Below are 20,115 nucleotides of genomic sequence, written 5' to 3' on the forward strand. Positions count from 1 at the left end.
ATAAGGAAATTCAAGATCAAAGGGATTAAATGGCCAAGGTCATACAACTAAGAAGTGAAAGTGCTGAGACTCAAACCCAAGTTCATGTCTTAAATCCCATGCTGTTTGATATTAAGGACCACTTGTGTTTAACAAATATTAAACACCTGCTACACACACACACTGTGCCAGATGTATAAGATAGAGCCATGACCCAAGAAACACAGTCACTATTCTCAAAAAACGTAGAATCTCTGCCAGGAGCAGTGGCTCATGCCTGTAATCCCAGCACTTTGGGAGGCCAAGGCAGATGGATCACGAGGTCAGGAGTTCAAGACCAGCCTGGCTAAGATGGTGAAACCCCATCTCTACTAAAACTACAAAAATTAGCCGGGATTGGTGGCAGGCGCCTGTAATCCCAGCTACTTGGGAGGCTGAGGCAGAGAATTGCTTTAACCAGGGAGGCGGAGGCTGCAGTGAGCCAAGATCGCACCACTGCACTCCAGCCTGGGCGACAGAGTGAGATTGTCTCCAAAAAAAAAAAAAAAAAGCCTTAGAATCTCGTCTTTAACATTCTGTTGCATGTATGTTTTTCCTAGGATTTTTGTTATTGTTTGTTTTTTGTTTGCTTTTTGTTTTTGAGACAGAGTCTCGCTCTGTCACCCAGGCTGAAGTGCGCTGACGGGTGCCATCTCAGCTCACTGCAACCTCCGCCTCCCTGGTGCAAGCCATTCTCCCGCCTCAGCCTCCCGAGTAGCTGAGATTATGATGCCTGCCACCACGCCTAGCTAATTTTTGTATTTTTAGTAGAGACAGGGTTTTGCCATGTTGAACAGGCTGGTCTCAAACTCCTGACCTTAGGTAATCTGCCTGCCTTGGCCTCCCAAAGCAATGAGATTACAGACATGAGCTACCGCGTGCCCGGCCTTTTTTTTTTTTTTTTTTTTTTTTTTGACACAGAGTCTCTGGCACACAGGCTGGAGTGCAGTGGCACAGCTCACTGCAACCTCTGCCTCCCAGGTTCAAGCAATTCTCCTACCTCAGCCTCCTGAGTAGCTGGGATTACAGGCACACACCACCACACCGGGCTAATTTTTGTATTTTTAGTAGATAACGGGGTTTCACTATATTCACCAGGCTGGTCTCGGCCTCAGCCTCCCAAAGTGCTGGGATTACAGGCGTGAGCCACTATGTCCGTTCTTGTTTTTCCTGTCTTTGTAAATAGACTTTAAAGCTCCTCAAAAGAGCTGGAGTATAAATGAAAATACAAAGAGCTTTGAGCCTCAGATCTGGAAAAACTCTAGCTTTATCATATGCATACATAAATTTAAATGCTGGATTCCTCACCAGTAAGAGGGTCTTGGATTAAGTGATATAAAGTAGTCCTGTGCTTATCCATAGGAAATACATTTCAACCCCATACCCCACCCCTGCCTGGCTCCCATAAATGCCTGAAACCACGGATGCTACAAAGCCCTATATACACTATGTTTTATATTTTTCTTTGCCTCCAATGAATTCCCTCTCTTGACAATGCCTTATAAGTTACCATGCAAAAAAATATAAATGTATCTCATTTATCTGTTCTCCCCTACCCCCCACAACCCTATCTACCTCTCACAGGACTAAGAATTGGAAAGGCCTTAGTGCAGCCACCACCTAACCATAGAAATGATCCAAACTCACATACTACTACTTCTTTATTCTTCAGTAAAGTTCTCCAAACTAAAATGAAATATGTAGTTTGAAAATATGTAGTAAAAATACACCTTTTTATATATATCCTCTATGCTATTTCATAGCCACTTCACAGTGACCCTACTTCCCCATTTATAACTCACCCAGTTAGTTATTAGTAAACAACTCTTAATCAAAAGTAAAAATGAAGGGCTATGGAACTGTTCTCATATCCCGTTAAGTGCCTTAAAGGCACTGTACTCAGCATTCCACATGCATTATCTTATTGAAAGCGCAGTGTTTAATGAACTTGCCTAAAGCCACATCAGAACCACCAGGAAGCACAATTTCATTGTATTTTGTGTGAATGCCCTCCCCAGCACAAGAACAGAGCTGTACAATGAAGTGGTCTGGGTCACACAGCTAATTAAGTAATGGAGTTAAGGCTCAAAAACTCTTCAGTGTCTGATGAGAAAGCTCACACTCAAAACCTCCAAAAAACACTGCTTCGCATCACTGAAATTAAAGAATAATAATACAATATAAATAGAATAAAATGAGAATTCCTTGTTATATAATAAGCCAGTTTATCAGCTTTTTTTGGTGAAGGAAGAAAGGGCAACATAGTGATATCTTGTCTCTACTAAAAATTTAAACATTAGCCGGGTGTGGTGGTATGCACTTGTAGTCCCAGCTACTGTGGAGGCTGAGTAGAGGGAGGATCACTTGAGCCAGGAAGGTTGAGGCTGCAAGGAGCCATGATTGCATCACTGCACTCCAGCCTGGGTAACAGAGTGAGATCCTACCTCAAAAAATAAATAAATAAATAAATAAATAAATAAATAAATAAATAAAAATAAAAATTGCCTCTGGCAAAACTGCACATATAGACGCACAGGGTGTTTTTTTTTCCACCACCCCAATGCTACCTCTATAACTCAGAAAAGATAGTTTTATATAGATAACTACCTGGCATTCAGGTTAAAATGACAACTGCACCCAGAATAGGAAAAACTATAAATTATGCATTGGACTCTGCAATCACCAGCCCCTACTTGTAAATTTCAATGGAGATTCCCTTTATTTCAAAATTAGAAAACTGATCTCAGAGTTTAAAACCTCATTTACAGCTTCAAAATATTTAGAATCTAGAATTATATAACAAATACTTATTTTCTTAGCATGCAAAAATTATTTACAAATCATTTAAAAAGGATGATCAACTTAACAGAAAAATGCCTGGCTCATTTTTGTATTTTTAGTAGAGAAGAGGTTTCGCCATGTTGGTCAGGCTGATCTCAAACTCTAGACCTCAGGGTGATCCACCCACCTCAGCATCCCAAAGTGCTGGGATTGCAGGTGTGACCCACTGCACCCGGCCTTAACTATTTTTCATTAAGGTAATGAAATAAGTTAACTTCTCAATACTTTCTTTCTTTTTTTTTTCTTTTTGAGACAGGGTCTTGCTCTGCCACCAGGCTAGAGTGCAGTGGCATGATCACAGCTCACTACAGCCTCAATCTCCTAGGCTCAAGTGATCCACCCTCCTCAGTCTCCCGAGCAGCTGGGGCAACAGGTGCATACCACATGCAGCTAATTTTTTATTTTTTATTTTTTTGTAGAGACGGGATCTCACGATTTTGCCCAGACTGATTTTGAAATCCTGAGCTCAAGCTATCAGCCTGCCTCAGCCTCCTGAAGTGCTGGGATTACAGGTGATGGCATCCGGCCTTCAATATTTTCTTGATGAAAGAGAGGACTTATCACTAGTCCTAGATTATTATGAAAAACAGCAATATCATGATTAAATTTTTGTTCCTCCTCCCAGTACTGTGTTCTATTAATTAGATAAGAAATGGGAATGAACAAAAATAGACATTAAATCAAATGTTTTTTACTTTCCAAAAGTCAAAAATTCGAATGCTTTGTTTACCTAATCTACAAATATTTATCTTACTACTTCTATAAATAATTGAATAAAATCTTAAAGGAACTAAAAGAAATAATGGGACTTTTCACTACACAAAAGATAATTACCTATACAATGAAATGAGGTGAAATTCTTAGAGCAAATGTCTTAAAGTATGTCATACAACAAGCCTAAATTAATAATATGAAACAGTTAGAATGCCCCCACCCTAATGAACTACGGACAAAACACGACTGGACAATTCACAAGAAACACAAATAATAAAATTCAAAAAAAGGCTGACGCGGTGGCTCATGCCTGTAATCCCAACACTTTGGGAGGCCAAGGCAGGTGGATCATGAGATCAGGTGCTCGAGACTAGCCTGGCCAACATAGTGAAACCCCATTTCTACTAAAAATACAAATAATTAGCTGGGCGTGGTGGTGGGTGCCTGTAATCCCAGCTACTGGGGAGGCTGAGGCAGGAGAATTGCTTGAACCTGGGACACAAAGGTTGCAGTAAGCCAAGATCACACCACGGCACTCCAACCTGGGCAACAGTGTGAGACTCAGGTCTCAAAGAAAAAAGAAAAAGAAATGTAAAATATTCGTTTGTCCTACTAATCAAGTAAGCAAAAACTTAGAACTAAAGTACTTTTTTTCAGTTGTTAAGATAAAGATTTTAGTATATTATACTTGACAAAGGTTTGATAAAACTAGACCTATCACACATTGCTAATGACATTACAAATTGATGCAGCCTTTTTAGGGAGTGGCATTTCAAAACTTTAATAAAAATAAGAGATCAGAGCTGGGCATGGTGGCTCATGCCTGTAATCCAAGCATTCTGGGAGGCCAAGGCAGAGGAGATCACTTGAGGTCAGGAGTTCAAGACCAGCCCGGCCAACATGGTGAAACCCTGTATTTTTAGTATTCTACTAAAAATACAAAAATTAGTCAGGCATAGGCCAGGCATGGTGGCTCACACCTGTAATCCCAGCACTTTGGGAGGCTGAGGTGGGCAGATCATGAGGTCAGGAGATCAAGACCATCTTGGCTAACACGGTGAAACCCCATCTCTATTAAAAATACAAAAAATTAGCTGGGCATGGTGGCAGGCGCCTGTAGTCCCAGCTACTCGGGAGGGAGGCTGAGGCAGGAGAATGGCGTGAACCCAGGAGGTGGAGTTTGCAGTGAGCCGAGATCACGCCACTGCACTCCAGCCTGGGCAACAGAGCGAGACTCATCTCGAGCGAGACTCATCTCAAAAAAAGACAAACAACAACAACAAAAAATTAGCCGGCCATGGTAGCGCACCTGTAATCCCAGCTACTTGGGAGGCTAAGACAGGAGAACCGCTTGATCTCAGGAGGTGGAGATTGCAGTGATCAGTGGCCATAGAAGCCCTCCTGAGCAGCAGGCAGAACAGAATCTGCTATAGCAATCAGTCTGCCGGAGAAGCCTCTGCCCCTGTGGCCTGAGGTTCCACTTTCCCCAGGTGACACCATGGGCAGGTGGGCTGAAGAAGTGGGAAGGTCAAATCAACTGGCCCAGCCAGGATGCCTCTATGATGATACAAGTGATACCGGTCTAAGCCTCCCCTCTTCTACAGGGGAAACTAGGTGTCCCAAAGGGTGCTCAGAGGCAGGGGACCTGCCACAGCAGCCACCTTCCTGAGAGGTTCCCTTTCTTCCCCTTGGTGAACTCCCTCCAACACACAGCTTGCCAGGAAAGCACCCTGTGTCTTACATGGGGGGATCCCACCACACCAAAACCCAGCCAAAGAAGCCTTTTGTCCCTTAAGGGTTATCACAACCAAAAACAAAAAGATACACAAATAGCAAGCCCCTAAATTCTGTTAAGAATGAAACAATGCTGCCACTCACACCTGGCTCAGATGCCAGCAGAAGGAGGGCACCGTCCAGAGACCAGAGACCACAGGAGAAGGGGGAGGACTCCTCCTTGCCCTGGCTGCACCTCCACCACTGTCACTGAGGCCTGCAGTACAGAACCAGCAGCTTCTTACCCACCCCAGGCCGGGCCGGGACCCAAAGCTCTCCTACTTCTCCTTCCTGGCCCCTAGACTTGCTGCTGCTGCCACCATTAGCACCGACGCCAAAGGAATCAGCGCTGCTGTCACCCTCCATGCACCTGCCCACCCTCCAAGGCTCCTACCACTTGGCCTCCACGGGTACCCTCCTACCACTCCTGTTGAGCTGCCGTCTCCATCACCGTGGCCGCCACAACCACAGGAGATGAATCACAGAGCTGTGCCATCTTCAGGCTCCAACCTCCAGCTCACCACAGGGGACTCCTCCTTCATCAGCCTGGCTTGGAGCAGCTGGGCAGACAATGCCAGAAAAACCTACAATAGGGTGCAGAAAGTGGCAGTGTTAGAGCCTCACCCTGTCATGCTGCCCACTGGGTGGCTGGGACCAGTTTCAGCGAAGGCACTCACACCCACCCTCCAAAGTCCAGCCTCTCCTCCTTGACCAAGCTGGCCTCCTGACCTGGGGTGGGGACTGGAGACACCACAGTGTCCGCGGCTCCTTGGGGAGCAAGAACAGCAGAAACTCAGACCCAGGCAGTCCTCCCCATCCAAGTACCAGTTCCCATTCCTGACTCCTCCACCCACAGGACCCTGAGCCCCCGTGGTGCCCACTACTCCATGCCTGGGGCTCCCAGATGGTCCCCACAACACAGAGCAAGAGGGCAAGGGCCGGGTAACCATGGTGGGTGTGAGGGCCCTGCAGTGGTCAGAGGATTGCCGCAAAAACTCTGTGCACCCTCCGCGCTCCAAAATGAGCAGAAGTTGTTCACCCTCTAGAGCCTTGAGTCCGGGAAGAGGAGAAGGGCCCCTTCCTCAGAGGCCACCACTGTCGTGGCCACCTCCACAACCTGCCGCTGGAAGCAGCAGTACAGCTTCCCCCCATAGCGCCCCTAACCTGCCCCCTCCACCACAAGCTTAGCCCCCGGATTGTGCCCACAACACACCCAGAGACTGCTGCAGGCAGTGTAACCCTGATAGCGCCCCCAAACGACCCCTCTGCTCCTGGCAGTTTAACACTCGATAGTGTCCACAACCCATCCCTGCCACGGGTGTTGCAGCACCAAATAGCACCCCATTAAACCCGCCCCCCACCCGGACCACAAGCAGTATAGCCCCAGATAGCGCCCCCAGTCTGCTCCTGTCGCGGGCAGTGAACGCCCGGGGTAGTGCACCCAACTAACCCCCCGACCCCACCTTCCCCTTTCCCCCACGGACAATGCAACATTTCACAACTCCCCTAAAGCACCCCCGACTGCCTGCCAGTTGGCATTGTTGCTGACATTGTAGCTCACGATAGCTCACCCAACCCGCCCCCTGCATCGGCCAGTGTAGCAGCTAATAATGCCCCTAACACCCCACCACCCGCCGCTGGCAGTGCACGACGGCACACACAACCTGCCTCCAACCCCCCGCCACCTTAGGCAGTGTAGACTCTGATAGCGCAGCAAACCTGCCCCACTGCCAGCAATTCAACACCTGATAGTGCCACCCACCAGCCCCCCGCGGCAGGCAGTGCAGCTCCAAAAGCACACCAAACCCGCTCCCCCACCACCCCGCAAGCGGGCAGTGCGGCCGCAGAGAGCGCACCTACCCTGCCACCTTTCTACTACTCTAACAGAGATGCAGTCTCCGTCGCCACCACCAACCGCAGCCAGGCGAGCCAAGGTGGCCAAGGCTCCAGCCGCCAGCGTTGGGCACGGTCCCCACCTTCTCCTAGACCTCGAGTAAAGAGGGTGGTTAGTGTCAAAAGGAAAAAAGGATGGCGAGCCGGAGAAGGCATTGCATAGAGACGGTGAGGAAAAGATGTTGGGAAAAAAAAATTGGGGGGTAGATGGAGGGGGAAAAACAGGGTGGTGAACAGGAGGGAGAGAATGTTTCACAGAAAGATGGTGGGGAAAAAGTTTTTGGGTAGATGGAAGGGGGTAAGAGAGGGTTGTGAGGGGGGAACGGGGATGAGCAGGAAGGAGAGAAGGTTTGCAAAAATATGGTGGGGAGAGAAGAAAGGGAAAGAAGACTGTGGGTAAAAAGATTTTGAGTAGATGGAGGGAGGAAAAGGGTGACAAGTGGGAGGAGAAAAGAGGTTGCAGAGAGGGAGGGGGAAGAGAGAGTGGCGAGCAGGAGGGAGAGAAGGTTTTGCGAAAAGACAGTGAGGAGAGAAGCTTTTGGGTAGATGGAGGGGGGAAAGAGGGTGGCCAGTGGGAGAAGGGTAAAGAGGGTGCCGAGCGGGAAAGAGAAAAGGTTTTGCGAAAAGATGTTAGGCAGAAAAGAAAGTGTAGAAAGAAAAGACAGTGGGTAAAAAGTGTTTGGGTAGATGGAGGGGGAAAGGAGGGTGGCAAGCGGGAGGAGAATAGAAAGTGTGGCCAGAGGAAGTGGGGAAAGAGGACTGGGAAAAAGGCGATGGGGAAAATACTTTGGGGTAGATGGAGGGCAAAAAGAGGGTGGCAAGCAGGATAGAGGAAGAAGAGGGCGAGCGGGAAGAGGGGAAGGCTTTGTGAAAAGATGGCAGGGAAAAATTGGGGAGGTAGATGGGTTAAAAGAGCGTGGTGAGCAGGAGTAGAGAAGAGGCTTTGCAAAAAGACAGCGGGAAAATGTTTTTGGGTAGATGGAGGAAGAAAAAGGGTGGCGAGAGAGGGAGCCAAAGACGGTCGGGAAAAAAATTCCTCCTGTTACTGATTTTTTAATAATCTTCCACTCCGGTCAGAAAAAATAATTGATATGATTTCAGGTACATCCCTATGGGTCTCAGAGCCGCCCCCTCCTTGTCTGCAAAGAGGGAGGTGCGGTACCCACCCCAGGGACCCCCTCCATCCTTGGGTCACTCAGCGTGCGAGTCAGCTTGGCCTTCTCCTTCACAGACAAGTGGCATTGTCACAGGAGAGCGTGGGCCATTCAGAGGACTCTCACCCTCATGAGGCTGGCATTGCGTGACACCGCGTTGGAGCCAGAGGCAACCTCAAAACGCATGGGCCCTGCTTCCCTCTTCTCAGAAATGAGGAGAACCTCTGGTAGAGATGACTTTTGGGGGCTCACTGGGTCGGTGCAGGAGGGGTGTCTGGGGCCGAGGTGGGACCCGGCTCTCAGGAGCCTCTTTACACTTCAGGTTGTCTGTGCCGAGCAGATCCTGGGCTGTTGAATCATGGTAGGCAAACCACAGAACGATCTTTTGGGGTGAAACTTCAGGCTTTGTTCACTCACTGGCGTCGTCAAACCACACCTGCAAAGAGCTGGCAAACTATTCCCTAAGCACAGAAATCCTCACGCTTATTTGCGGCCATTCCGAGACCTGCAGGTGGCTAGGGAGAGAGCCATAAGGTATTTCTTGTGGCGGGGGCGGGGGGCCCTCCCTGGCATTCCCAGGGCTGCCCCCAGGACCTGGAATCAAGCAGGAGAAAGAAGGACATAACCGAGAGAAGGCTTCCTCTCCGTGAGGCCGTGGAGTCCGGCCCCGGAGGAAAATAAACTTCTTAATACGATTGAGATCAACAGACAGGGCTTTTCTCTGTGATACATTTAAGCAAATTGAATGCAATTACCTCAATTGAATTCAGAGCAAGGCCTGCCCTGACCTTCCGCTGAAGCGTTCTGCCCGCTCGGAGAGCAGGCTGGGGCACACATGACATCATTTGGACAATTTGCACATATTTATACAATTTGTCATGATGCCGTCTGCACAGGCTGGAGGCTGCGAGGTTTGCCTCCAGCACCGCTGTGAAATCAGGCCTGTGAGAATCACGTGCTGGACATATCTCTTGTGTGTGCTATTTACTTCGAATTCAAGTGTACCTAGTCACTAGTGGGGGGAGTGGGGTGGATGTGTCTGTGTGTGTGTGTGTGTGTGTGTGTGTGTGTGTGTGTGGTGAGCAGAAGATGCAAATCCGTTGATACAAATCAACAAGCAATATTATGGTATAAGGGAGGGAAACAAAGCCAGCAGGTGCTATAATACATGTCAAAAAAAATCTCTTTTATGCTTATGCCACTGTAAGACAACAGACAGCTGTGTAGAGGTGTGGCTTCAGCGACTGCCGAGGAAGGGTTATTTGCAGGTACAGCCATGGGATGTCAGAGGTGTCTCTATTCTGACCTCAGGCACTGAGGTCCTGCCCACGAATGGCGTGGTAGCGTGGGGAATATTCGAAGGAAAACAGAGAGATGTCTGGATGATCTGTTTTGTTGCAGGAAGCAAACCAGCATGATGCAGGCAGCCTGAACTGAGAAAAGGAGGTTTCCGGATTTCCAAAGACACACTGAGTTCGCTGACATGTATCAGGGAGAAAAGCTCATTCAGGGATCTCCGCCGTATTACAAATTTTAATTTCTCCTGGCGTGGGAGTTCACAGCAGCCTTATGGAGGGAAATTCCTCCAAGCCTACGTGTCATAAACTGAACTACAGGGTTTAGGGTCCTCAGGCTGCCCAGGGATGCTGGAGGTCCACAGGTCAACTGCAGGGAGATGGATTCCCCAAATGAGCAAGAGGGTTCTGATACTCAGGAAATAGATTAGTAGCTCCAGGCAGGTGTGGCTTCATGACCGTAAGGAAATGGAAGCAAAGAGTTGTTGGGCATGTAGAACTTTCATTTCTTGCACATTTATTCAGAGACAGAGCGTATGCATTTTTGGTAGAAAATTCAATATTGCTGTTGATCTCAAATTCAAGTGTAGCTGGGCAAACATGCATACAGCTGTTTACCTTGAATTCAAGTGTACCTGGGCTGCTGTTTACTTTGAATTCAAGTGTATCTGGGCATGCATGCATACTGCTGTTCACCTCGAATTCAAGTGTAGCTGAGCACACATCTGTTCTCCTGTTTATCTTGAATTCAAGTGTTATCTGGGCATGCCTCGTGCTCTGTTCACCTTGAAGTCAAGTGTACCTGAGCACGCATCTGTTCTGCTGTTTACCTTGAATTCAAGTGTAGCTGAGCACACATCTGTTCTGCTGTTTATCTCGAATTCAAGTGTATCTGGGCATGCATCGTGCTGATGTTTACCTCGAACTCAAGTGTAGCTGGGCACACATCGTGCTGCCGTTCACCTTGAATTCAAGTGTACCTGAGCATGCATCCATACTGCTGTTTATCTCAAATTCAAGTGTACCTGGGCACGCATCTTTTCTGCTGTTTATCTCGAATTCAAGTGTAGCTGGGCACGCATGCATACTGCTGTTCACCTCGAATTCAAGTGTACCTGAGCACGCATCTGTTTTGCTGTTTCATCTCCAACTCAAATGTACCTGAGCATGCATCTGTTCTGCTGTTTACCTCGAATTCCACTGTACCTGGGTACACATGCCATACTTTTAATGGTTAACTAGAACAATTTGTAAAGCAAACTATCATCATTTTCCCCAAGTTGTAACCCTTGGCAAATCATTTCCCCCAAGTTTCAACTTTGTTGAAATGGAAGCTAAGAAATTCCACACAATGTATATATTCCTGGTAAAGTTTGCCCAGTACCTGAGCCAGCACCTAGGCAGGTAAGAGCAGACAGTGGAGGTTGGGGTACAGACAGATTTGGGTGACCCAGACCAAATCTGATCTTCTAGAACCAAGAAATCCCACAGAGACAGGACAAATTGGCCCGTTTGGGGCCAGCATCCTGTGGGATCCCAGACGCTTATGTTATGTGTATTTTAACACAATTTTAAAAATTGGAAAATAAAACAAAACACCTAGAGCCATTATCTCTAAGGCCATAAGTGTTCTGCCCCTATTACTCCTCACTTATTCCATTTCAGCCCCACTGGCCTTTTTCTGGCTCCTCAGACATGCCAAGCACTCCCTGCCTCAGGGCCTTTGCAGTGTCTGTTGCCCTCACATGGAATGCTCTTCCCACAGATCTCTCTATGACTCTCTCTCTCTCACTTGCTCTGCTCTAATGTCTCTTTTTCAGTGAGGCCTTTCCTGATCACCCTACAGAAAAGCACCCAGCAATATTCTCTATTCCTTTTCCTTGCCTTGTCTTGGTAGCCCTTGCTCCTTGCTGACATATAGAAAGAATATGTGTTTATGCAATGGTGAATGTGATGACCACAGATTTTTCCCCAGCCCTGTTCTAGGAAGAGACTGGGAAATGGGTCATTCTTGTCCCCTATTCCAATTCTCTCCTTCTATAATGGCTTATTTTTCCTTTTTAATGTTCTAACCTAATGTCGAGCAATTTCAGTTGATTTTTTCATAAGCTGGAAGGCCCATGAAATCTCTTTCTATGGCCATTATTTTCTCAAACACCGCAGTGTATTTTTTCAGTGTTTTCCATATATAATGATATTCCTAGGAATATCTCCTTGGCCTTCCTATCTAAATTCACCCAATGTGGTGTTCTTCATATTTCAAGTGAATTCAATACTGCCTTCATAATTGTTGGCCCCTTTAAACTTTTATTGTCCCTGATAGGTAGGTGCTCATCTTATTGGTTAAATGAATGATTTCGGCAATTTTGCTTTTTAAATTATTTTTATTTTTATTTTGAGACAGGGTCTCAGTCTGTTGCCCAGGCTGGAGTGCAGTGACGTGATCTCAGCTCACTGCAGCCTCGACATCCCAGGCTCAAGCAATCTTCCCACCTCAGCCTCCCAAGTAGTTGGGATTACAGACATGTGCCACAGCACTCCGCTAATTTTTTTTCTATTTTTGTAGAGACAGGATCTTGTTATGTTTCCCAGGCTGGTCTGTAACTCATACACTCAAGTAATCAGCCCATCTGGGTCTCCCAAAGTGCTGGGATTACAGGCTTCAGCCACAATGCCCAGCCTAAAATGTCTTTTTGATAGAGTGATTTTGAAGATTAAGCAGGCTAGTGGGTCAAGCACGTAGTACAACATTTGAAGCCCAAAGGCAGGGAGTGTGAGCCCCAGGTGGTGGTGGCAGGGATGAAAGGAGAAGCAGGAGGCAATGGGGAATGAGACACTTGAGACTGGAACTCAGGGCTCTTCAGAGAGAGAAGCTTCCAGGTCCTGGAGAAGGGGCGAGACCCATGCGAGTCCCCTGGACGCTCAAAAGGAAGGGCCAGGTTTCCCTGACACAGCGGGCTCCGTGGTCTCCTCCCCTCCTTTTCACCTCAGGAGGGAGGGAAAGAGGGGAAGAGAAGGTCCTGCAGAGGAGGCAGGATGGCCGGTTGAGGGGGGTCTTGGGCGCTTTTTCCCAAGGGCTGCCTCCTGCTGCTGCCCCAGGGGCTTCCTTGAATAAGAATTCCCTGCTCACCCGCTGAGAGCCAGGGTGGGTCCTCTGTCCCTCACCATGAAGTTCAATGAGTATTGGAGAGTCCCCATGAGGTGAAGGGGCTTCAGCCCAACCATTGGTCCCTGCTGCACTCACTCTTCAAGAAGGACCACCAGCTGCCTGATGGTGAGCATGGAGCAGGTCTGAGTGGACCAGACTAGGGCCAAGAAACACACAAAATTGAAACACAAAGAAATACAAAACATGAACAGACCAATAACAAATAATGAGATCAAAGCTGTAATAAAAAGTCTCCCAGTAAAGAAAAGCCCCAATATTCTATGGCTTCACTACTGAATTCTAACAAATATTTAAAGAACTAACACCAATCCTACTGAAACTATTCCACAAAATAGAGATGGGGAATACTTCAAAACTCATTCTATAACACCAGAATTACCTTTATACCAAAATCAAAGACACTTTAAAAAAAGAAAACTACAATATCTCCAATTAATATTGATGCAAAAATCCTCAACAAAATGCTAGCAAACCTTTAAGCAATACATTAAAAATATCATTCTTCATGATCATGTGTGATTTATCACACCCTTGTGATTTATCACAAGGATGCAAGAATGGTTGCAAATCAATCCAAATGATACATCACATCAACAAAATGAAGGAAAAGATTATATAATCATTTAAATTAAGGCATTTTAAAAAAAGCATTTGCTAAAATTCAACATCCCATCATGATTAAAAACCCTCAAAAACCTGGGTAGAGAAAGAACATTATTAACATAATAAAAGCCATATATGACATACCCACAGCTAGTATCATACTGACAAGGGAAACACTGAAATCCCCTTCTCTAAGATCTGGAACATGACCAGGATGCCCACTTTCACCACTGTTATTCTCCATAGTACTGGAAGTCCTAGCAAAAGCAATCAGACAAGAGAGAGAAATAAAGGGCATCTAAAGGGAAGAAGACAAATTATCCTTGTTTTGCAGATGATATAATCTTATATTTGTAAAAAACCTGAAGACTCCACAAAAACTACTAGAACTGATAAATTCAGTAGAGTTTCTGGATACAAATCAATATATAAAAATCAGTAGCTTTTTTTTTTTTTTTGAGACAGAGTCTCGCTCTGTCACCCAGGCTGGAGTGCAGTGGTGCAATCTTGGCTCACTGCAAGCTCCGCCTCCTGGATTCACATCATTCTCCTGCCTCAGCCTCCCAAGGAGCTGGGGCTACAGGCACCCACCATCACACCTGGCTAACTTTTTTTGTATTTTTAGTATAGACGGGGTTTCATCGTGTTAGCCAGTATGGTCTCGATCTCCTGACCTCGTGATCTGCCCACCTCACCTTCCCAAAGTGCTGGGATTACAGGCATCAGCCACCGCGCCCAGCAGGAATCAGTAACATTTCTATATGCCAAGAGTGAACAATCTGAAAAAGAATTTAAAAAGAAATACCATTTATCACAGCCACAAATAGAACTAAATACATAGAAATCAACCAAAGAAGTAAAGGATTTCTACAACAAAAACTATAACACAATCATAAAATAATTTGAAGACACAAAAATTGAAAGATATTCCATGTTCATGGATTGATAGTGTTAGTATGTTAAAATGTCTATATTACCCAAAGCAATTCACAGATTAAATGCAGGAATCACATTAACTGACTTCAAATTATATTACAAAGCTATAGTAACTGTAGCAGCCTGGTACTGGCATAAAAATAGACACATAAACCAATGGAATTGAACAGATAACCCAGAAAAAAATTTTATACATTTTCTCTGAACTCGTTTTCAACAAATGTGCCAAGAACTTAAATTAGGGAAAAGACAATCTCTTCAATAAATCATGCTTGGAAAACTGGATATCTACATGCAAAAGAATGAAATTATAACCCCAACTCTTGCCATATACAAAAGTCAAATCAAAATGGATTAAATACTTAAATCTAAGACCTCAAATTAAAAAACTACTGCAAGAAAACATTGGGGAAAGTCTCTCCAGGTCTTGGAAAAAATGTCTTGAGTAATACCCCACAAGAACAGGCAACGAAAGCAAATATGGACAAATGAAGTTACATCAAGTTAAAAATCTTCTGCATGTCAAAGGAAATGATCAATAAAGTGAGGAAACAACCCACAGAATAGGAGAACATATTTGCAAACTATTCACCTGACAAAGGATGAATAACTAGAACAGATAAGCAGCTCAAACTACTGTATAGCAAAAAAATCTAGTAATCTGATCTTTAAAATGGGCAAAATATTTCAATAAACATTTCTTAAAAGAAGGCATATGAATTGCAAGCAGTTATATTATCAGAAACATGCAAATCAAAACTACAATGAGATATCATCTTACCCCAGTTAAAATGAATTTTGTCCAAAAGTCAGGCAACAGCAAATGCCAGTGAGAATGTGGAGAAATGGGAAGCTTGGTACTCTGTTGGTGGAAATGTAAATTAGTACAACCACTATGGAAAACAGCTTGGAGGTTTCTCATAAAACTAAACTAGAGCTTCCACATAATCCAGCAATTTCACTGCTAAGTATATACTCACAAGAAAGGAACTCAGTATGTTGAAAAGATGTCTACATTCCCACGTTTGTTGCAGTATTGTTGAAAATAGTCAAGATTTGGAAGCAACATAAGTGTCAATCAACAGATGAATGGATAAAGAAAATGTAGTATGTATACACAGTGGAGCCAGAAAAAAAGAATGAGATTCTGTCATTTTTAACAACATGGATGAGGGTTATTATGCTAAATGAAATAAGCCAGGCACAGAAAGACAAACTTTGCATGTTCTCACTTATTTATGGGCGCTAAGGATCCCATTGAGTTGAACTCAACGGAGATAGAGAGTAGAAGGATGGTTACCAGAGGCTGAGAAGCATAGTAGGGGGGCAGTTTGGTAGGGCCATGGAGGGAAGTGAGGATGGCTAATGGGTACAAGAAATAGTTAAAAAGAATGAATAAGAGGTAGAGGTACTATTTGATTGCACAACAGGGTATTTGTGCTGATAGCACAACAGTAGTATTTGTACTGATAACACAGTTTGTACTGGTAGCACAACAGTAGTACTTGATACCACAACACTGCAATTGTCAATAATTGACAATTATTATAATCAATAATAATTTAGTTGTACCTTTGAAAATAACTGAAATCATATAATTCAATTTTTGTAATACAGAGTAAATGCTTGAGGAGATGGATACCCCATTTACCATGCTGTGATTGTTACACGTTGCATGCCTGTATCAAAGTATCTCATGTACCCCATTTATACACACAACTACTGTATACCCACAAAAAATAAAAATAAATGTGATATAATAATCAGGTATGGTTTTGCTGGGGTATATATTACATTGTTGTATTTTGCCTAGTCTATAGGATTAGGGGGAATAGCTGTGGTAAATTCCCACAGAGGCAGTTGCAAAACTCCCTACACTTCTCTCTCCCATTTGCACTTTAGTTTGTTAAAATCTGCTAAAGCTGTTTCTAATTCACTACTTTGTAGCATTCTTTGGCTTTGTTTTGGAGGACTAGTAAATCAGTTAGCTGATATTGGTTTGAAAACCCTGAATCATAGGTCTTAAGCATTATTTGGAATTCCTTGGCAAACCTAAGGTGTCTTGAGTCAGATCAGGAAATCCAAACATCAGAGCACTTAATTCGGACTTGGTGTAAAGTGTATATCTTATGTTTGAACCCACTCTTCCTGTGGGTTTTGTTTTAAAAGAAATGACTACTATTTTGTCTTCTGTAGCTATTTCTGGACGCTTTGTGGTTTAAGAAGGAATACAGGGAGGAGAAAGAGAAAAAAAAGAAATCATCCAGGCAAGGAAGTTTAGAAAGCAGAGGTTTAGGAGAAGAAAAAGAAGAGACAGTTTCTGGCAGCTTCCTGATTTTAGAAGCTGATTTTGCTACTTTTCTTTAATTCTGAGGTAGTTTCAAATATTTTGTTGTTACCTTTCTGGAAAGAAATAAGTTTGTCGTTTCTACTTTTGGATGTTTTTAGGTGCCAGCTAAAATACAACCCTCATTTATTTTCCTTGATGCGGAAACCTAACTTCTCTAATTTAGCATACGAGAAGACCAGTTTGGGAATATTTAAATTTCTTCACTTTGGGAACCTTAGATGTTGGTCGTCCTTAGTAAAATCCTCCCTTTACATAAATGTTTGCAAGAAGAGGTGCTGTAATTATCACACATAAAACCAGCTGGGGTGCCCAAAGGGGGACACTCTCCTTGCCTGTCCTCGATTTTAGAGATTTTTTTTCTCATTTTTCTTTAAAAGGAGTAGTTGAACTGTGGCTTGTCATTTGGTTAGAGGATCAGAGTGTGCAGATTGTGGATGAGACTCCATGGTGTCTATCACTGAGTCATTTCTGTCCTCTTGTATCTCCCAGTTTCTCTGTCTTGGCGTTTATCACCTCCAGGGAGATGCAAATCAAAACAATACCAGACATTACCTTATCTTAAGTAGAATGGCTATAATCAAAATGACAAAAGAGAACAAGTGTTGGCAAGGATGTGGAATAAAGGGAACTCTTATAAACTGTTGGTTTGAATACAAATTAATACAGCCACTATGAAAAACAAGTATGGAAGTTTCTCAACCTAAAATGGAACTACTGTATGTTCCAGCAATTCCACAACTAGGCATATAGCCAAAAGAAATAAAATCAGTATGTTAAAGAGATAGCTACACTCCCATGTTTATTACAGCACTATTGACAATGGCCAAGATATGGAATCAATCACAGTGCCCATCAAAGAATAAATGGATAAGACAACATGGTATGTAAACATAATGAAATACTATTTGGCCACAAATATATGGCATATTAAAATAAATGGCAGAATACAATTCTGCCATTTAAGACAACATAGATGAACCTGAAGGACATTATGTTAAGTGAAATAAGCCAGACATAGAGAGACAAATAACACAGGAATTTATTAAATGTGGAATCTAAGCAAGCTTATCTCTTAGAAGTAGAGAGTAGAATGGTGGTTACCAGAGCCTGCGGTGGTTAGTGGGGAGGACAGGATGGAAAGATGTTGGTCAAAGGAAACATAATTATTATTAGATAGAAGCAATATATTTTACAAGATCTGTTATGCAGCACGGCAGCCATACTTAATTATGATATATTGCAGTCCTGAAAAATGAAAAGGTAGTTGATGTTAAGTGTTGTCACCACAAAAAACAATAACTTTTAGATCATGCATTTGTTAATTAGCTAGATTTAATCATTTTATAATCTATATGTAATTCAAAACATACATAATAAACTTACACAATGTTATTTTCAATTAAAAACAAATTTTAAAATTATGCTTAAAAAATTTTTTATTCAAGCTAGAATTTGAATATAGCTAAATATCTTCAATAAATAAGAAAAATTAAAATAATTTCAAAAATTAAAACTAAGAGATTTGCTTGCCAATAGGAGCTGCGTAAGAGTGTACTCAAGAAGAAAATAACATTTTCCTGTATAAAGGTAAAATTAAAATGAAGGGGTGAGAGACAGACCTTGAGAATACAAAATCATAGTGGACATTGAATTGAGGAAAGCACAAAGTTCTTGGCACCAAAAAATTAAAAGATATTGAGATATTATAAAAGTACAATTCACATGTTTTATTTAAATCAGAAAGAAAATTATGTGCTTTTTGTATAATTTATTTGATTACAAAGAAATAATTTTTAGAAAATTTTATCACCAACTTGTTAAAAATAGATGGCACTTCCATTGCAACTTTTGCAGAATATTGATGATTCTTTTATCAGATCTGATTAGCACCAGAGGACTGACAGTGGCATGGGCATTGACCAAAAACTTGTGGACACCATAGGTGACAGGGCCAATTACCCATAACAGCATTGCGGATGATGAGAGGATGAAGTCCACTGAGTACATCAGCACAAAGAAATTCACCAGCATCAGGATGGTCTTGGTGGCCATTTTCACTAGAGAGGTCCTTAATATAAGGCTGCTGCTGTGAAAGTGCTGGGAGTGCCTCTGATGCCTGGACAAAAGAATGACCATGTATATAATTGAGAGCAGCGTGATTCCTATGAAGAAGGCATCTCTGGATAATGACAGCATAAGAAATAGCGCCCTGATGAGGACATTCATTGGGAAAAATGTGCAATATTTGCTGATATTCAAAATCATCTGGGTCATTGGAATAACCTACAGTGTAGATTATCATGTCACTACTGAAAGACAAATTGTTAAACCAAAAAACGAATAAGCCCAGGATATCGTATTTTGTAAATGTATGTTTAAATCTCACCAACCAGGAGGTGCTGGGGCTGATGGTAATGGCCTGGAGCATGCTCAGGAGGCAGGTGGTGCAGATTGAGAGGCCCCTCATCACCTTGTGCAAATAGAAGAAAGCTTTAGGCCGGGCGCGGTGGCTCACGCCTGTAATCCCAGCACTTTGGGAGGCCGAGGCGGGTGGATCACGAGGTCAGGAGATCAAGACCATCCTGGCTAACACGGTGAAACTCCGTCTCTACTAAAAAATACAAAAAAATTTAGCCGGGCGTTGTGGCAGGCGCCTGTAGTCCCAGCCACATGGGAGGCTGAGGCAGGAGAATGGCGTGAACCCGGGAGGTGGAGTTTGCAGTGAGCTGAGGTCGTGCCACTGCACTCCAGCCTGGGCAACAGAGTGAGACTCCATCTCCAAAAAAAAAAAAAAAAAAGAAAGCTTTACATCTAAAGTTATTCTGAAAATTCAGTGACTCAAACATGTCTGGAGACAAAAACTCCATTGCAGTGAAGAGCATTACTAGGTGGACAAAGGCCAAATGACAGGTGACCAGGTCATGGGTCTTAGGCCTGTGATCCTGAAAGAATGTAAAAATGTGGAAGAGAAGATGGAAGATGTTGGCTGAGATTCTAATGCTAGCTTGACAATTAAAGGCATTTTTAAAAGATAACATAAGTGAAAACTGTGTTCATCCTAATGGCATAGAAGAAACATATTTTGTAGATCTGAAAAAAAAATGACTTCATATCATCAATGTTCTTTCTTCAGTGTTTGAAATTATTACCATCATTATTATTTTTATTTTACTCACTTATTCTTGATTAATCTTGATGCTAAATTCTTGATAATATACCCCCTGCACTCTTTTCTAAGCCAAATAATTATATATATATATATAATTATTACTCTCTATATATAATGAATACATTTACAATCATGCCTGTATAGGGTGCACACTATCTATATTCCTAATGCCCTTTGCCCTCCATCTTTAGAAATCAATT

General features: G+C 43.5%; 1 protein-coding gene and 1 pseudogene across 1 annotated transcript in view; both read right to left on the reverse strand.

The window, feature by feature from the left end:
* Positions 1–8,579, reverse strand: part of LOC129524656 (B melanoma antigen 3-like) — a 50,599-nt gene extending 42,020 nt beyond the window's left edge. Inside the window, exons 1-2 of the mRNA XM_055350934.1 lie at positions 8,520–8,579; positions 5,830–5,930 (exon numbers count right to left, since the gene is read on the reverse strand). Coding sequence (XP_055206909.1) covers positions 5,830–5,930; positions 8,520–8,579 — 161 coding nt within the window. The remainder of the gene's footprint in view (positions 1–5,829; positions 5,931–8,519) is intronic.
* A 9,973-nt stretch (positions 8,580–18,552) lies between these two features.
* LOC101130153 (putative vomeronasal receptor-like protein 4) lies at positions 18,553–19,784 on the reverse strand (annotated as a pseudogene).
* Positions 19,785–20,115: the final 331 nt, after the last annotated feature.

This window comes from Gorilla gorilla, chromosome 13 (assembly GCF_029281585.2).
Source record: "Gorilla gorilla gorilla isolate KB3781 chromosome 13, NHGRI_mGorGor1-v2.1_pri, whole genome shotgun sequence".
In the NCBI taxonomy this organism is placed as follows: Eukaryota; Metazoa; Chordata; class Mammalia; order Primates; family Hominidae; genus Gorilla; species Gorilla gorilla.